Source organism: Aristolochia californica, unplaced genomic scaffold (assembly GCF_029961685.1).
Source record: "Aristolochia californica isolate CCGP_79_NKW_82.1479 unplaced genomic scaffold, dmAriCali1.0.hap1 SCAF_16, whole genome shotgun sequence".
Lineage (NCBI taxonomy): Eukaryota > Viridiplantae > Streptophyta > Magnoliopsida > Piperales > Aristolochiaceae > Aristolochia > Aristolochia californica.
In genome coordinates, this window is record NW_027181837.1 from 21421065 (window position 1) to 21437419 (window position 16355).

Below are 16355 nucleotides of genomic sequence, written 5' to 3' on the forward strand. Positions count from 1 at the left end.
TTTAAATTTGACCTTGATCCAAATTTAGAAACCCTGAGTGGGACTCTTTAAGTTTGAGGGGTAGTATAAATTATGCCCCTTGAACAAATTACATAACAATTTTATGTTTAAATATTTGTTAAGACATTCATTTTTTATATTTTAGAAAAGAATAATAAGAAATGGCTTGAACTGAGATAGATCCAAAGGGGGTTGAAAGCTGTCTTGAGAAATAAATATTTTAGTGTATAAAAAATTCTACCTTTTTGTTGCAAGTGGAGATTGTTCTTTTTCTATATTTAGAATGGAAAACGTCAAATGAGTGTGGGGACTAATGCGAAAGGAAATACAATGGACGGCTAAGAGATTTACACCCTAGAGCCAGGTCAATTGGCAGGGACAAAAGTCAAGGAGATTTTTAATATAAAATTGATGCAAGCTAGATCAACATCACCATAATAAGACGAGGAAAGCAGGAGCTGTTCAATGGGTTTTTTGTTCCTTCCATGTTGCCTTCAATAATGGACAATGAGACTGATACTGGAAAACGGGTATAAACAATGAGACTGAGACTTACCTACATCATTTGATGAGTTCTATCATTTCTATTAAACCATGGCTTGGGACCAAATCCGTGCAACTTCAATGAATGAAACAAATTGTGACTTAGATCTGAAACATAAAAAATGCTGTCTTAGAAACGACACCCATTAGTTTGTTGGGCAGAAGTGACTCCTCATTCATGTGGGAATGAATAGATCTCATTAATACAGACAGACGGATATCAACCCATTGTAATGCCCTTCAAGATGAACTTCAGCTAGAACTCAGTGTCCTTCACATTATTGCAGAGATGGAGTTGAAGAAGTATATTTGGTTTGGAACAGTTTCAGCTCGATAAAAGTCAGTATAATAAGAAGTAACCACAAGTCCAATTCAAAATGAGAGGTGAAAATAGTTTCAAAATATAGGGTAACCAACTCACTAGATATAGCAACATTATGCATGAGCAATGCAAATATTTGATCATTCATGTGAATGATACGAGCGCAAATACAGCAAAGCTAACAACATGGCCATCCACAAGGGTTCAGAACGACAAAAAACAATTTCCTATCCCAGATCAATACTCAACCTATCCAAAGAAGCAGTAAATTTTCGTCGCTACACAATATTGAACAAAAATTACAGAAAAGAAACAAAAAAAACCGCATGACATGGACTAATATCTTTTTCCTAGAATCACTCCAATGATGATAGATATTAGAGCCACTGCCAGTATGCATTTGAAGATCACGGCTGAAAAAGATGAATTCAAGGTTCGAGTAGAAGTTGCAGAAAAACCTGTGGCTTGAGTGCCTTGTGTTCTTTTCCTACTCTTCCTTTTCTGAGGAGTTGAAATAGGTGACTCGAAATCTCTAGATTTCACTTCTACCCCCTCCCGATGATCAGTATGTTCCTTAGTCTGGGATTGCAGAAGCAGGTTTATCAGAAACCGTGTTCTAAAGGGTCGATCCATTTTCAAGATATACGGCCAAAAGATATTTAACTAGCAATAGTGATATGGACATCATTTTGACTGCATCAACCTTCATGGGTAAATATAAACACACATTTAGCAAAAACAAGTGCAGCAACAGTAAGAAAGTCGGTCTAATGCTTCAAAGAACTGGTTGGGTTTTAGAACATTTCTAATGCTCTTATTTTTCTTTCTCAAGAGGAAACTTGATTTGGAATCATTGAAACTTACAATATTTCAGTTTTTAAAATTTTTCTTTTCACGGAGAGTATCCACATTTAAGAGTCGGAATATCGTTAAAGCTGGAATTAATTAACCTTGACCCATATTAGTTTATCACAACCTCTATTATATCGATTTGATCTACTGATGGTTCAATTTAAAGACAGAAATAGCTGCTAAAACTTAGGTCACTGAAGATGGATTGTCAGCATTAATTTTTTCATAAAAAATGTAGTCACCTGCTCAGACTTTGAGTTTGCTACCTTCTGCTGGTCCTCAAGTTCCTCAATCTTCTTTTGTAGTTCTGAAGTCTGACTTAATTTCATCTTCGTTTCCTCCAACGCTGCCTTTACAGCAGCCAGCTTCTTCACTTCCACCTCCTGCGTGAGTTTTTAGAGTGATGGTAAGCAGATCAAAAAATTGCCAAAGAGTTAGTGAAAGTTTTAACTGTCAGCGGAAATAAAGCTGTGTCATTATGGAGTGAAACATGAGATCATCAGCTTCAAGTCTAAGTAGAAAACTGACCTTTTCAGTAAAATATGCCCCAGTGACTTGCAATTTCTGTTCAAGCTCTTCCACATTCTTTTGTAATAGCACGGTGTGCTCATGCTTTGCCTCAAGTTCAGCAAGTGAATGCTTCACAGCAGCTTCACGTTCAGATTCCTTTCTTAACTCTGCCTCTTTCTGTTTGGACCAAAATTTATCACATGATTGTTGTTTCATAGAGAACTACAGATAATTAGTGAAAAACATTGATCTTCCATAAGTATACATATTCAATTTCTGTTTAAAAATAGAAAAAAATTGGTGCTCAAGGTTTACTTGTTGTTAATTTGCAAAAAAAAAAAATCCCTTTTTATTTCAGGAACAAAAATGTTCATTTACTTTTTCAGCCTTTAGGTTGTGGTAAAAAGTTGCCATACAAGTCAAAGGGTATGAACTTGACACAAAAGGAACCTGTTCAGATATGGTGGCTTGTGCAAGACTGAAGTCCTGCTGGAGTTGCAGAAACTGCTCGGCCAAACGATCTCTTTCTTCCAATTTTCTAGCTTGCTCCTCCACTTGGGAACTTATCCCCGCCTCCTTTTCAGCTGCAGCCACCTTGAACCTTTCCACCTACAAAACCAGTCAAAATACAAGACACCTCCAAATTGAAACAAGATGCAAAGATGACTCCTGTACCTCTTCTTTGAATCGTGTCTCAACCAAAATCAACTGTTGCTCAAGTTCAACTATACGTGTTTGCATCAAAGACTTCTCAGAAAGACCAGCTTTGAGACTGTCCACAACAGCTATCAAAGCCTCTTCCTCAGACTTTTGCTCCTTTAGTTGTTCTTCCAATTGAGTAATAACATTTTGATATTTTTCTTTAGCATCTTGATAAGTTCCGGTAAGTAGACTATAGTCTTCCATCAGAGAAGACACCTGCAAGAACGTCTACTTGTAAGAACACTCCTGACTTTGAAAATCAGCTAACATTCATTACCCAAAAATAGTTGCTAGAAAAACTCAAAGGAGGCAGAGAAAGGAACCCAGAGTTGTAATCTTTGTCCATAAGCAAGATGCTGGGTTAAATCTTCTATTGTTTTCTTCAAGGAGTGAAGTTGCTCTACTGTTTCCTCCTTCTCAACAAGGATCTTGTGCAAACTTGACTGTAAGTCACTCACCTTATTCTCATAGGTAGCTAAGTCTTGAGTAAGCTTCAAGTTGGTCTCAGCCAAACCTTCATTTTCTCTTTCTATTAGGACACTCTTGCTTTCAAGTTCTTTCACTGTTCCTTCAAGATTCTTTAGATTTGATAAAGCAACTTCTAGTTCAACCTTTCGATTTTCATTGGCAAGGGCTGCTTCACCTGCCTGCTCTTCATAAGTTCTCAACTGAGTCTCCACCATGTGCAGCTTCTCATTCAAATCCATGGCTTCAGCATTTTTCTGCCTGAATTTTTCAATCATTTCATTTAGTTGTGATTCTGCATCTTTAATACGCGGCTCTTCAGTGATCCTTGAGTATTGATCTGTTAAGTCTGTTATAGATTTCTTATAGAAAGCAAGTTTTTCATGCATTTCTTCTTTTTCTGCATGAGCAGACCTCAGAAATTCCTCAAGCTCAGGTATCTTACTCTGATGGGATTCTAACTCCTGCTTGAGTGCATGGTTTGTTTCAGCCAAGACCTCACTTTCTGCCAAAGATTGTCCAGCATTGTCTTCCAACTCTATGAGCCTGCTTTTTAGTTCATTAGCGGTGGTTTCAAGAGAATCCAATTTACTAGAGGTTTCTTCCCGTTGTGATTTGAGGGATGCGTCTCTTTCAGCAGCCATTTCCATCTGTTCTTTGTATATAACCATTTGATCTTCAAGAGACTTCAGACTTTCATACAAATCTTTATCTTCTGAACCTCTTTGAGCTAGGGACACTGTTACTTCCTGAAGTTTCATCTCTGAGTCTTTGACTAGGGATTCATGCAACAACTCTAGCTCTGACCTTCTTGCAGTGGCTTGCTCTATGACCTTCACCTGTTGTTCCAGTTGATCCTCGGCAGACTTAAGCTTTTCCACTACCTGTCTCTCTCGAGCACCAGATGATTCAAGATCATTTTCAATGCTTTCCAACTTGTCATTGGTTGCTTTCAATTCATTTTGCAAAACCTGCAAGAGAGTTTCACTTTCAGAAAGTTTTTCGTTAGCACTCTTTGCTGTATCTTCATATTTTCTCTTTTCATCTTCTAGGGCATTCACGATCTCCGTCAGTTTCTGATCTTTCTGCTGAGAAGCTTGAAGAGCATTTTCAAGGCTGGATGCCTTTACTTGAAAAGCCTCCAACTCAGCTCCTAGTTCAGTTAATTTGTCTGAATATTTTCTTGATTCTGCTTCAACATTCCCATATTTGGTTTCTGAGATCTTTATCTGATCTTCAAGTTCCTGAACCCTGTAATTTGCAGTTTGCAACAGCATCTCCAATTCAGGCACTATTTTCCCAGAATCCTCGACTTTGGAGTTGGATAGTTGGATCAGGTCTTCCAATTCAAGGCTGTGCTGGTGGGTTGTGTGGGCACGATCCTCATGTTCAGCACATTTCTCTGCAAGACCTTTCAACTCCTGCTCAAGTTGCGAGTTCTTTAATGTTGACTCAGCCAGGATTGATTCAAATTGTACTATCCTTTTCTCATAATCTTTTAGTTGTGCTTTCAGCTGAACATTTTCTTCCTCAGCCCCTCTTAGTGCAGCCATCAGCTCTGCAATTTTCTCATTCAACCCAATTAGTTCTCTATCCACATCAATGTTTTTCAACTCTCCAAAATTTAATTTTTGCTGAAGCTCCAGATTTTTCTGTTCTTCAGACAACAAGAGCACCAGGATCTCCCTAAGTTGCGACTTTGCCTCCTCTTCAGCAGCAGCAGAAGCTCGAACTATGCCCTCCAGTTCAAGGTTTCTAGCAGCAACAGTACCCGATTCCTCTTGAACTTCCTCAAGAGAATTTAACTTCACTTCTAGTTCTGCATTTTGTGACAGGGCTTGAGAGAGAAGTCCATCTGCTCTGAAGAAATTTTCATCTGAAAGCTTCAACTTTGACTCAAGATCGCCACATAACTCCTCCAACTGTGAACCATTATTCTTTAGCTCAACCAGTGCTGCTTCAAGAGTTTTTTTCATTTCAAGTACTGCCACCAGATCCTCCTGCAAACTTGTAATCACCGAGGCTTGATTTTTAAGATTCACTTCGACTGATTCCGTTTTCTGTATTTCTCCTTGGAACTTTAACTCAATTTCCTCCAAGCTAGAAACTTTTGAGTGGAGTTCTTCATTAGTCGATGATAAGAAATTTTCTAATGCTTGGATATCTTCCTTCAACCTAATTTCAGAAGCTTTGTGCAGATTCAGTTCTTGGGTCAGTTCACTTGTAACAGCTTCCCCAGAAGCTATTTTCTGCTCCAAGTCCAGCACATGGGATTTTGAAAGCTCCAACTCGGTGTGAACTTCAGAGAGCTTCATAGTGGTAGTTTGAAGCGCTTCTTCTACTTTTTTATTTTCAGCAATGTTATTATATAGACCCTTTAACTCTTCCTGCAGAGAAGTTATCTGATGTTCCATTTCTTTCGCGCTCTGTTTTGCCAGTTTGAACAGCCTCTCGAACTCCAGAGCCTTCTGGCTCTCAGATTCAGCATGCGAACCACTTTGCTTATGAAGTTCTTCGAACTTCTTTGCTTCAACTGACGAAGACTGAAGCTCTTCTTCTAGCTCTTGCATCCTTCTTCTTGAGCTTTCTAATTCAGCAGACAACCCGTCAAATGCTACTTTCACGTCCGTCAGCTCCTTGTGCTTGGATTCTTGAGCTCCCAAAGCGTCTTGAAGTGCCGTAAGCTGTGAAGCGTTCCTTTGCTCAACTTCCTCTATATTTTGTTGCACTCTCTTTTGACTAAGCTCAAGTTCCGCATAGTACTTTTCTCTCTCGTCCAGCTTTTCTTTTGTGACACCAACCTCGTCCTTCAATCGTGCTCTGTCGGTTTCAGAATTCTGCAGTTCTTTGGCCACTTGTTCAAGTTCAAGCCTAAGAGCTTTTACCTTCTCTTGTGCTTCCAATAAGTCTAGCTCCACCAACGAACTGCTCGAGCTCCGCTCCATGGAAGCAGCAATTTCTCCCTTATAACCCTCCGCTGTAGGTTCCTTCTCTACTTTAATGAATTTTCCATCCGAAGCAGTTTCTTCTTCTTGGTGCAACCCTCCATTTGATGAAGTTTGCTCCTCACCTTCTACCTGTAGAAATAGGAATGCTCGTGTTCTCACGTAAGCGGATGGAAACCTCATACTACGACTAATTATCTCGGATTTGTTTGACGGGTTGGTTCAGAAAAAGAGCTTCCGACCAACCATTTGGCCGGGGTCAAATCCATGGGGACAGCTTCGTGGCAAGGGCCCATCGATCCACGCTTCGCAGAATAAATGACACAAAAAGTAGATGATAATACCTTGACCGGTCGCAAGTTCGAGTCAGAGCCGGTCCCGGACGCTTCGACCCCTTTAGACTGAACTTCAACTGCAGCAGGCGCTTCTTCCATGCCTTCAGTATTTAACCATCAAAGAAGTCGCAAAACCATTACAAACATCCTATTAAAATTTAAACTAAAATAAACAGGTTAGTTACGCTATTTTTTAAAGTAATTTATTTACTAAAATATCATCTATTTTATTTTATTTATTATATAAAATTATTATCCCTTCTCCAAATGATTTTTATTTTTTTCATTTTCTTTAATTAAAATTTTTTGGGCAACTTACTCTAAAAACGGTCTGTGCAAACCAATCACAGTATGTCTAAATTATTAATTTTATAATTTTTACATATTTTAAATATTATATTTTTTTTTTCTTAATTTTATGAAAATAATAAAAATAAAAATTCTGAAAACAACATTTGCATGAATGCATATGATAATAAATAAATATAAATATATAATAATAATTAAATATTTTAAATTCAATTTTAATAGTAAAGATAAAATTCGTCCACCTAAATAGTTATGAATTTAGGTCCATACCTCTGTTTTCATAATATGTTTACCATTAAAGGTAATTTCACAGTGCAATATTGTTTGTATCATTTGTAGTATTTGGGCCCTTCACGTGTGCGGCGCATGGCAATCACTCGCTGAAAAAATTCCTAAGTCACTCCGTAACAATCTATTATTGTTTTACACTTCCCAGTGGCTAATGTTCATTAGACATGCCCTTGTGCAAGTTGGACCCACCAAAACGCCAGGTTTGACCTCATTAATCGACCTACTTACCACAGTTCACATCGTAACACGGGCCCACTACGCTACTTCTCTAGCTCGTTGTGGGCCCCTGTGGTCCACACATACCACGAGTCCGTACAAGATTCCCAACTTAGCCGAGTCCGAGACGCGGCGGTCTATGACTTTGGATTCCTACGGGTTGGGTGCGGGGAAGTCCAACCCGGCAAAATACATGCAGATTCCTGACGAAGCCTTGGTTTTTGGCAACTTTCAGAAAGAACTCATCATATCTGAATTCTGATGCCTTTTTCTACCGAGTAAAAAAGATCTGAAATATTCAGAGAATTTGGTGAATTGGTGCTTGACGTCTTAGAAGATAACGACGGCGACGCCGCATCTTCTAAGCATTTTCCTAGAGAACCATGACGAATGGACCGAATCAAAAACTCTTCCGCAGCCCTTCATCGGCTGAAAAATAATCCTATCAATGGAGAAAAAAGAACTAGCTAAATTATGAAAGAGATGAAAAGTGATGATGAAATAGGCAGTTGCTGGTCAGACTACTTTTGAGTCTAACTTCGGATATCTAAGTCTAAACAGACTCATCTCGTTAGACGATCAAACCAGAGTGGTTAGATTTTTTTTTGTTTTTAGTTAAAGAGTTCGAATTGAGCTTTTAAGATAACGACAAGTACAAAATCCAGACCAGCCATTCCGGCGTGATTCTACTTCTGAGACAGAGTTTGGTAAAGCAGGCTTCATAGTATCTTCGCCATCTTTGGAAAAAGTAGAGTTTTTGTTTTTCTTTCCTCAAATGATCCCGATGTAAGATCTGAAAACTTCCAGTATCAATCTAAATCGATAGGATGAAATCAAAACAAAACAAACTAAGCACATCATAACAAAATCCAATCGAAGCGAGTTTCCAAGCACCAAAACGCAGCAATACGGACACAAAAGCTAACATCGATAGCAGTTCACAAGTTAAATAAAACAATCAAAACTTAAACAAGAACCAGATCCAAAAAAAGAAAAGAAAAAGCGCAATGGCTAAAAATGACGAATGAAATCAATCGACGAAAGCAAACCAAAAACGCAAAAGTAAAAATAAACACAGCAACAGAAACGAGTATGTCGAAACAGTACCTCTTCAATTCAGATCGCGATTCTCCGACTGGATTCCTCTAAATCCAGACAACCAAAAACGAACATTGAAGATCGGGAACCACACCAAAGAGATTCTGAAACGACACACGAATCAAAAACAGCAACTGGTAGAACCGGGAGCTACTTCGGTAAATGAATAAAAAAGAACACACAGAAAAAAACTTAGAACTGTAAAATCTTGCCTGTGATGGATGATATACAGACGATTTTGGAGCACGGATTGGTCTGTTTCCGATGTCGTTTTTTTGTTCGACGAAATCGATGAGCGAGAGGAAAGTGGAGAGAGGAGAGATTCGGCTGTATTAGTAGCAAATAGTGTTGGAAGTAGACCATAGTAGCGAGAGTCGAGAAAAAAATGCTCGAATCGAGAGTTTATTACGAAATAGCCACTGCCAACTAATCTTCTAGAATCTAGAGAGCCGCTGAATTTTCCTTTGAATTTTTCTTTTCTTAAAAAAAATAATTTCTTGAAAATAATGGATTTCTGTTAAAATATGACTCTTTATATTTTATGAGGATTCTAATAATCGTCATTTATTGTGAACTTGTCGACTTATTATGCACTTTACAGACATATAAATTAAAAATACAATTGATATTATTTAATTAAATAACTAAAATTACACAAATACATGCTTACTTGACTAGTGCGGGACCACGACACTCCCAAGTTCCGAAGTCCAAAGTCCAAAATATCTGACGTAATTTGGGTGACGAGAAGGGGTAATTTGGGAAATGAAAGGTGAAAAAAACCGTCGACGTTGTAGAGTAGCGAAACCGCATCGACCGACCAAACCGCGCTTGCTGCGATTTGGGCGGGAGGTCCAAACTGCGTTCAGAACGAAAAAGACATTTTCTCTTTTTATTCTTTTACACTGAAAGGTCAAAAAAGAAATTAAAGTTTGGTCTGCGGCTTCTGCTTTTATTTTCTTGGTCTACAAACTTATTCCCCTCTTGTGACTCACTGAGTTGATTCGAGCCTTAACCGAGTTTATAAATTTTGAAGGGATAGGAACTAAGTTGAGAGGTGTGACTCGGAGGAACATGGAGATCGGCCGTAGAAGCATATGCCCAGTGGGCTTATGAAAAAACTTAAGTAACTCGGTTTGTGACTCGTGAGTCGCTTTGAGTCCCCGGATTTTTTATGTCATATCCCTTTGATTCTTCGTTTAATTAAAACCCAATCAGTGGAAGGGGGGGGGGGGGGGGGGGAAGGTGCCCTCTTCCCCTTTCTTTGTTTGATGGTAGGACTTCACGGTTTGGTAGCGAGAGCACCCGAGTCCAGCAATGACACGACAGAGGATCAACTGTTTGGCTCACATTGATCCTCTCGAGTCACGAGTCAACTCGGAAACAAGAGAAACCGTCAAAATTTTAACCAAAATAACGGCTCTAAGGAGTCTTGGCCAGTGTTTGACCGATTACAGCTGCTTCAAATGTTCAAGGCAAAAAGTCAATTCTATCAGCGAACTGTTGAAGTTATCCTGGCCGTCCGTTGGTGGGTCCAATGAGTTTGTTATATCAGAGAGAAGCAGAGAAGTACTTGTGGGCTCCGCTGGATCTATCTTGACGTATTGTACGGTCTTAAGTGCTCTATTAGACTTGGATCGATGGATGGTGCTGATCAATTCATTACGATCCCGTGGCAAATTGTTCTATCAAGCAGTGTTGTTGTGGGACCAGTCGTCACCTGACGCTGCACGTATGTGAGGTTGGTGAAACACGTGTGAGACGTAACCTCTCTCACCTGCACACCTGTTTTAACAATCTGGTTAGCCTTACTAACGAGACAAGTACGAAAACGACGTGATTTTTACTCGTTACAGTCCGTGACGTGGTATGATATTATAACCACGTAATGCGCCATGTCATCCCCTAATGTGCTTCCTTGTGGCGTCGTCAGCATTATTTGCTGCTCCGCTTGGATCAGCATAGCCGAAATACAGCCATCCTGGTCTATATATGATATTTATCCATAATACATGTATGTATACTATATAGGTGATACATCCACCTATACATGGACTAGAGGGGAGTCCATAGGTAAGTTGAGTGGATATGATGACATGGCAATTTTTGTGATGTGGCATGCCACATAAACTACCATGTCACCTAACGCTTAACGGTTGAAGGACGCTCAAACGTCTGTACGTGTTGGTTTTATATTTCGCTTTTCTTAACCTACCACCAAAAGTTTTAATTTTTTTTTTTTACTTCCTATTTTTTTGTGCTAAGCGATCGAGGCTGCAAGCACTCGGCACCCGTTTCTCACCGCAGACGGAGGAGCATTCGCTATGGCATCTAGGTTGTGGGCTTCGAGAGCTGCCTCTTACCTCAGAATCTCTACTTTTCAAAGAGGTTTCTCTACAGGTAATTCCTGCCCTTTTCCGCCTTTACGTCTTTTGTGTTTTAGAACTTTCTCTGTCAATACTAATGAGAAGGACATGGATATTTTCTCGATCTCGCTCTTGAGTGCGTTAAAACGCTAGATCTATGTTGTATCGTTAAGGGTGTTGTTATGCTTAATTTGTCGTATTGAGTTTTATGTGGTATAGATTTATCTGTTGGCTTGCACAAAATGATCGTAATTTACATCTTTGTTTTCTATTTTTTTTCAATTTTCTACGTTCTTTTGACAGAGACATATTAGTAAAATGAATTCGTATTGAACAGATGTTGATTAACACTTTTTTTTTTTGAATTCTTCACCGAATAAGTTAGCTTATTTGTTTGTGCTAGAGATCCGGGCAATGCTTGTGTTGGTGCAAATTATTTTTCTTTTCTTTTATACCATTGACGAAAATATGATGTAGTGCATAGTCCGTTTTCTTCTCTGCTGTCGAAATTGAAGCTGGTGACGAGTTCTTATTTTATGAAGATTGTGAGAAACGTGATATTGTTAAAAAGAGAAGATTACAGGGTGGTAACATATTTTAATAAGTGAATAACAAGTTTTTTTGGGCTTAGTTGTGTTATCCAAATTATTGAGTGAATTTTGCAATAGAAGTGGAAATAAATCGGTAGGATTTTTTGTGGGTTGATTGCATTACTTAATGACTTTACTCGGTCTGTGTTGTTTTGTGAAATAAGGTGGCTGTGCTTCAATGCTATGTTCCTCTTGCTTCCCTGTTTATTTCCTGCTTCAAACTCTAACAGCATCAAGTAGCTCTAATATCAGACTAAGACCAGAACCGGTTAAGAAGCTCTTTTAGCACATATATTGCTCCATTTTTTTCAGTGTTTAGATACCTTATTGTAGGTCTTTTGAATTGTGTTTTCTCCATTGGTGTTATTCTTGCGAATAGCTCCACAATGTGAACTACTAACAGCACAAGTAGCTCAAGATTTTCTTCTTTTGATTGTGGTACAAGTACTTAAATGGTGAATTGTAGACATTTCCATCAATTTCCACGATAGGGTTCTTTAGGAGTGAATCGGCCATATCGAAAGGCAAAGAAAGTTGTATCATTATATTATATGTTTTGTATTATGTTATATTTGGAAAGTTATAGGAATGGTCCTCTGCCAATTTCACTTTAATTAAAAGCTCATTCACCCAATGACTTAGGTCCTTAAGTCACCAAATGAGTTTCCAGAAGTTCATTGGATACTTAGCTGTACGAGGCTGCATTTAAAATTCAAGTTGATCCTCCTAATCCTTTAAGCTTCTTAAACTTGTCCACTGCAAAGCATCTACTTGTATTTTTTTTTAATCTTATTTCTTTTGGGTAATTTCTTACTAAGACTCTTTTTTTTCTGGATTTTCAGTTCTCAAGGATTTGAAATATGCTGACTCCCATGAGTGGGTAAAAGTCAGTAGCACATCTGCTACTATAGGAATCACAGATCATGCACAGGTTGCCTCCTATGACTTGAAGAAAATATATCTTCTTGAAAATTTCTTTATTTGTTTCATGCTAAATAGTTATACTTCATGCTCAGGACCATTTAGGTGATGTTGTTTATGTTGAGTTGCCGGAAGTGGGTGCCTCAGTAACAAAAGGAAGCAGTTTTGGTGCAGTCGAAAGTGTGAAGGCAACCAGTGATGTTAACTCCCCTGTTTCTGGGAAAGTGATTGAAGTCAATGAGGAGCTTAGCAACTCTCCAGGATTGGTGAGTCAACACTTAAGCCCTAAATGCATGTTGATAGTGCAGTGATTCTCAAGAGCGTAAATAATTCTCCTAGTCTTTATATTTATGGTCACAAATTATTGTTTCTAATCTAATTTGAGGCAGATAACAGCAGGTGATCTAGTAGCTCATATGCATGGTATATAGATATAACGAAATTTATGAACTACACCATCGTTGAGCTGTATAGTCTGCACTCTTTTGCTTGTGTTTCTGAAAAAAAATTAAAGGTTTTTATAAACTTGAGTAGCTTATCTAAAAAAAGAAGAAGACTTATTTCTCTAAGCTATACAAGGGTCTGTGACACATGATGTACCTTTTTTCTGCTTCAGGTCAATGCAAGTCCGTATGACAGTGGATGGATCATTAAGGTGGAATTGAGTGATGCAGGAGAAGCAAATTCTTTGATGGACTCTGAGCAGTATTCAAAGTTCTGCGAAGAGGAAGACGCTAAACACTGAGTGGTCGATGAAACAAGGTCTAAATGTAAGTGGGAGTTGCAGGTTTCCATAAGGTTTTGCTCCTTTGAGATTTTGGGGTCTCAACTGCAAACTGAAATAATGACCTTTGAAATTTATGAATTCTCTAGATTATTAGAAAATTTGAATCAGCTCTGAAAGTTCAGTTTTCTGTTTGTTCTTATGATTATACTTTGATGGCCTTCTTGCTTTCATCAGGGTATAGGGTTCTCTGCTATTGGTCATTGGAAACAGTTATATATGAATGAATGTGGAGAGCCTCTTTTCTAATTTCTTGGGATATCTTCTAATTTCTTAGTGCCATCCTCGCTTTATGTTTTGTTAACAATGGTCACATAGATTATGAAAAAAAGTAAGTAATACAGTAGCTATGTAAAGTATCTCGTCGGTCATTGCCAGAAAAAAAAGTGGCTTGCTGGCAGAACTGCGAATTACTTTCAGCAATCTACTTTTTCCTTTCCAAAAAGCACATTCAGATTCAAAAGTATTATCCCTCAATAAACACTTGGAGTTGTAGCTTGTACAGGCCAAGCCAGATCAACAAAAGTGAAATATATACACATCATCTTCGCAGCTAAGAAAAGGGCAAAGCTGTAGGACATTGTATCTGCAAACCATTATCATATAACTAGTCTCTGATTTTCCAAGAATGAGCAGAGCGAGGCCCAGTTTTGATTCCCTCGTAGTAACGAGAAGGCAGCTTTTGCCTGTTCCAATCCTTCACAAATCGGGAGAAAAGCTTCCTTGCATCATCAGATGAAAGATCAGAGAAAAATATCCCCTTCTCTTCTTTCAACCAAGTCGAGAACTCGTTGTTCTTGGAGAAATAGTCATTGCTAGAAATCTCCTCAAAGTCCTGTTTGCAGAGAACGAAAGAATTACATTGACTGTATAGACCTACAAAGGTTTTGAATTCCATACTGACCAGTTTAAGGAAGCAAAAGTAACAACCATCTCACTAGTGTGAAAGGATTCTAATTTTCAGTCTATTTCAATCTTATTAATCCTCTTAATAATGTTGCAAAAGTATTTGATAGTGTCAGTGGTACAATAAAAACCAATCATTTCGGGAATAATAATGGTCAAATTCTCATTTTCTTTTCTTTTCCGTGAGGTTCCAAACAGACCCCCTAAGGTACAACTACAACTGCACAGAAATACCAACTCAGGATGTTACTACCATTTTGTCATAAGATGAAAAAGAAAAAGAATTGAAGGCAAAAGAGTTACAATGCGATGTGCCAACAGACTAAGAATTTAGTGATGTTGATGCCAAAAATCAAGAAGCGAAAAATGAGCTTGCAGATGATAGTTGAAAAGAAAATAAGAAACATGGGGATGTGTTCGATTTCGTCAAAACATCTCAAGTTGCTTTCCTAACACCTACAGATCAGGTTCAAAACAAAAACATTCATCACTTGCCAATAGATAGTTCAAACCATTATATACTCAGTTCAGTTAGATTTGTTGCCAAATGACAAGGAAAGGATTTGTTCAGTATAGTAGCTAATATGAACAAATTAATGGTTTGGATGATAGCAGTAGATACTGCAGTTTCTCTGACCCACAAGGAACCACTCAAAAACTTTTTTAATTTTAGGACTAAATCTTATTCAGAATCCAGAGTAAAAACACTTGAAAAAAACTAATTCAGAGGTGACAAACGATTTAAAAAAACGGTGCATCCATACTCTATCAAATTGCCCAAGATTTCATTCATGCAGGGGCTTATATAGAATGATCCTTCAACCAAGTAAAAGCAGTTGAACCAGTTTCCAAACATAAAATTGCAGTGTATTTGCTGTCAGAAACAGAACTCACAGAGTGATGAGTACGCTTTGAATGCTTGTGGTCATGCTTGTCTATAGATTTCGTTCCTGAAAGAGAAAGATTTAATAAATCAAATCCCTCTTACTAGAATTCTTCATATGGAGGCTAAAAAGCGAGAAGGAAAACCCACCTCTATCAGAATCATGCTTGGAATGCTTATGAGATTTTTTACCCTTCTCCTTTTCTTTCTTCCTCTTTCTTTTGTCTTCTCGATCTTCTTTCCTTCTGCGTTTTTTTCTGCCCTCTTCTGCAAAAACCAAAAAATAGAAAAAAACATTGAGATTTGAGAGAGTCCCATCCAGCGTTATCAGAAGGGAAAAAATGGGGGGATTTCTGAGATAACATGAACGTAAACCTTCAGAAACAGAAGGAGACCTTCGCTTCCTCGATCTCTCGTCGCTACCCATTTTCGATTCCTAAGGTGCAAAAATAGCACTACGGTGAAGGCCTCCGCTGAAGGGAGAAGAAAGGCAGAAGACGGGTTACAAGACGTCCCTGCTTCGGCTCCCCACTCTGCCAGAGTCTTTCGTCTGACCTCAAGTAGCGTTGAGAAAGAAGGTTTTATTGAGTTCACGCTTGAAAGGTAAGAATCATTGAGTTGGGTTGGGTGGCTACAGTCCAAACCAAAACTCGGGATTCCACCATCTAACCAAACTCGATAGCTTCCAAAAAGGTGGATGAACTCGTTGAATCGAAAAACCATGGAGATGTCTCAGGTTTTTTTCAAATCCAAATGTCTCTAGCAAATGCAAAATGAGTATAACATTAAGCCCCCTGAGATTCCGAAACATCCAGTAGTTGGTAGTTAGAACTGAATTTAGGTGTCCAAAGTATCAAATTTGATAATTTTTTTTGCACACAACACCAAGAATAATTCATTAAACGTTATTTTAGGATTCAAATAACATCACCTTATTTATATGTGAAGAATTTGGATAAGTCCTATTCCTGATTCATCTTTGTGATAATATTTCTGTTAATACATGAAACAAACGTCCAGATATTTCATCATGGAGTCTTCATTAAACTTTGCTTATTCTTTACAATATTTTGATTACAAAGGCCGGGAATAAAATAGACGGTCACCAGTCTAGCCTGCAGTATAAATACCTTCTCTCCTTCGCTCCTCTCTTGTTGAAAACCAGAAAATAAAGAACAAGCATAAGTTTCAGTTCTTACAAGATCAAAGAACATCCATGGGTGGGGGCATCTGTATTGGATTCATCCAAAATCCCAAACATCACAGACATTATATTACATAATACCAGTTAGACAATCCCGAACAGTTTGTTAAACT

At 38.3% G+C, this 16355-nt stretch overlaps 3 protein-coding genes across 3 annotated transcripts; 1 reads left to right on the forward strand and 2 right to left on the reverse strand.

The window, feature by feature from the left end:
• Positions 1–1032: 1032 nt before the first annotated feature.
• On the reverse strand, positions 1033–6773 carry LOC137952730 (COP1-interactive protein 1-like). Its single transcript, XM_068799788.1, has 7 exons — positions 6684–6773; positions 3253–6471; positions 2903–3145; positions 2678–2836; positions 2246–2404; positions 1960–2100; positions 1033–1444 (listed from the first exon to the last, which is right to left on the reverse strand). Exons 1-7 carry the CDS (start codon positions 6771–6773, stop codon positions 1202–1204), a joined length of 4254 nt encoding a protein of 1417 aa, XP_068655889.1. The 3' UTR covers positions 1033–1201.
• Positions 6774–10822: 4049 nt separating this feature from the next.
• LOC137953822 (glycine cleavage system H protein 2, mitochondrial-like) lies at positions 10823–13507 on the forward strand. Its single transcript, XM_068801336.1, has 4 exons — positions 10823–10988; positions 12387–12475; positions 12561–12731; positions 13082–13507. The coding sequence occupies exons 1-4, from the start codon at positions 10913–10915 to the stop codon at positions 13208–13210; spliced, it is 465 nt and encodes a 154-aa protein (XP_068657437.1). The 5' UTR covers positions 10823–10912; the 3' UTR covers positions 13211–13507.
• A 27-nt stretch (positions 13508–13534) lies between these two features.
• On the reverse strand, positions 13535–15588 carry LOC137953823 (style cell-cycle inhibitor 1-A). Its single transcript, XM_068801337.1, has 4 exons — positions 15414–15588; positions 15189–15305; positions 15050–15105; positions 13535–14084 (listed from the first exon to the last, which is right to left on the reverse strand). The coding sequence occupies exons 1-4, from the start codon at positions 15463–15465 to the stop codon at positions 13857–13859; spliced, it is 453 nt and encodes a 150-aa protein (XP_068657438.1). The 5' UTR covers positions 15466–15588; the 3' UTR covers positions 13535–13856.
• Positions 15589–16355: the final 767 nt, after the last annotated feature.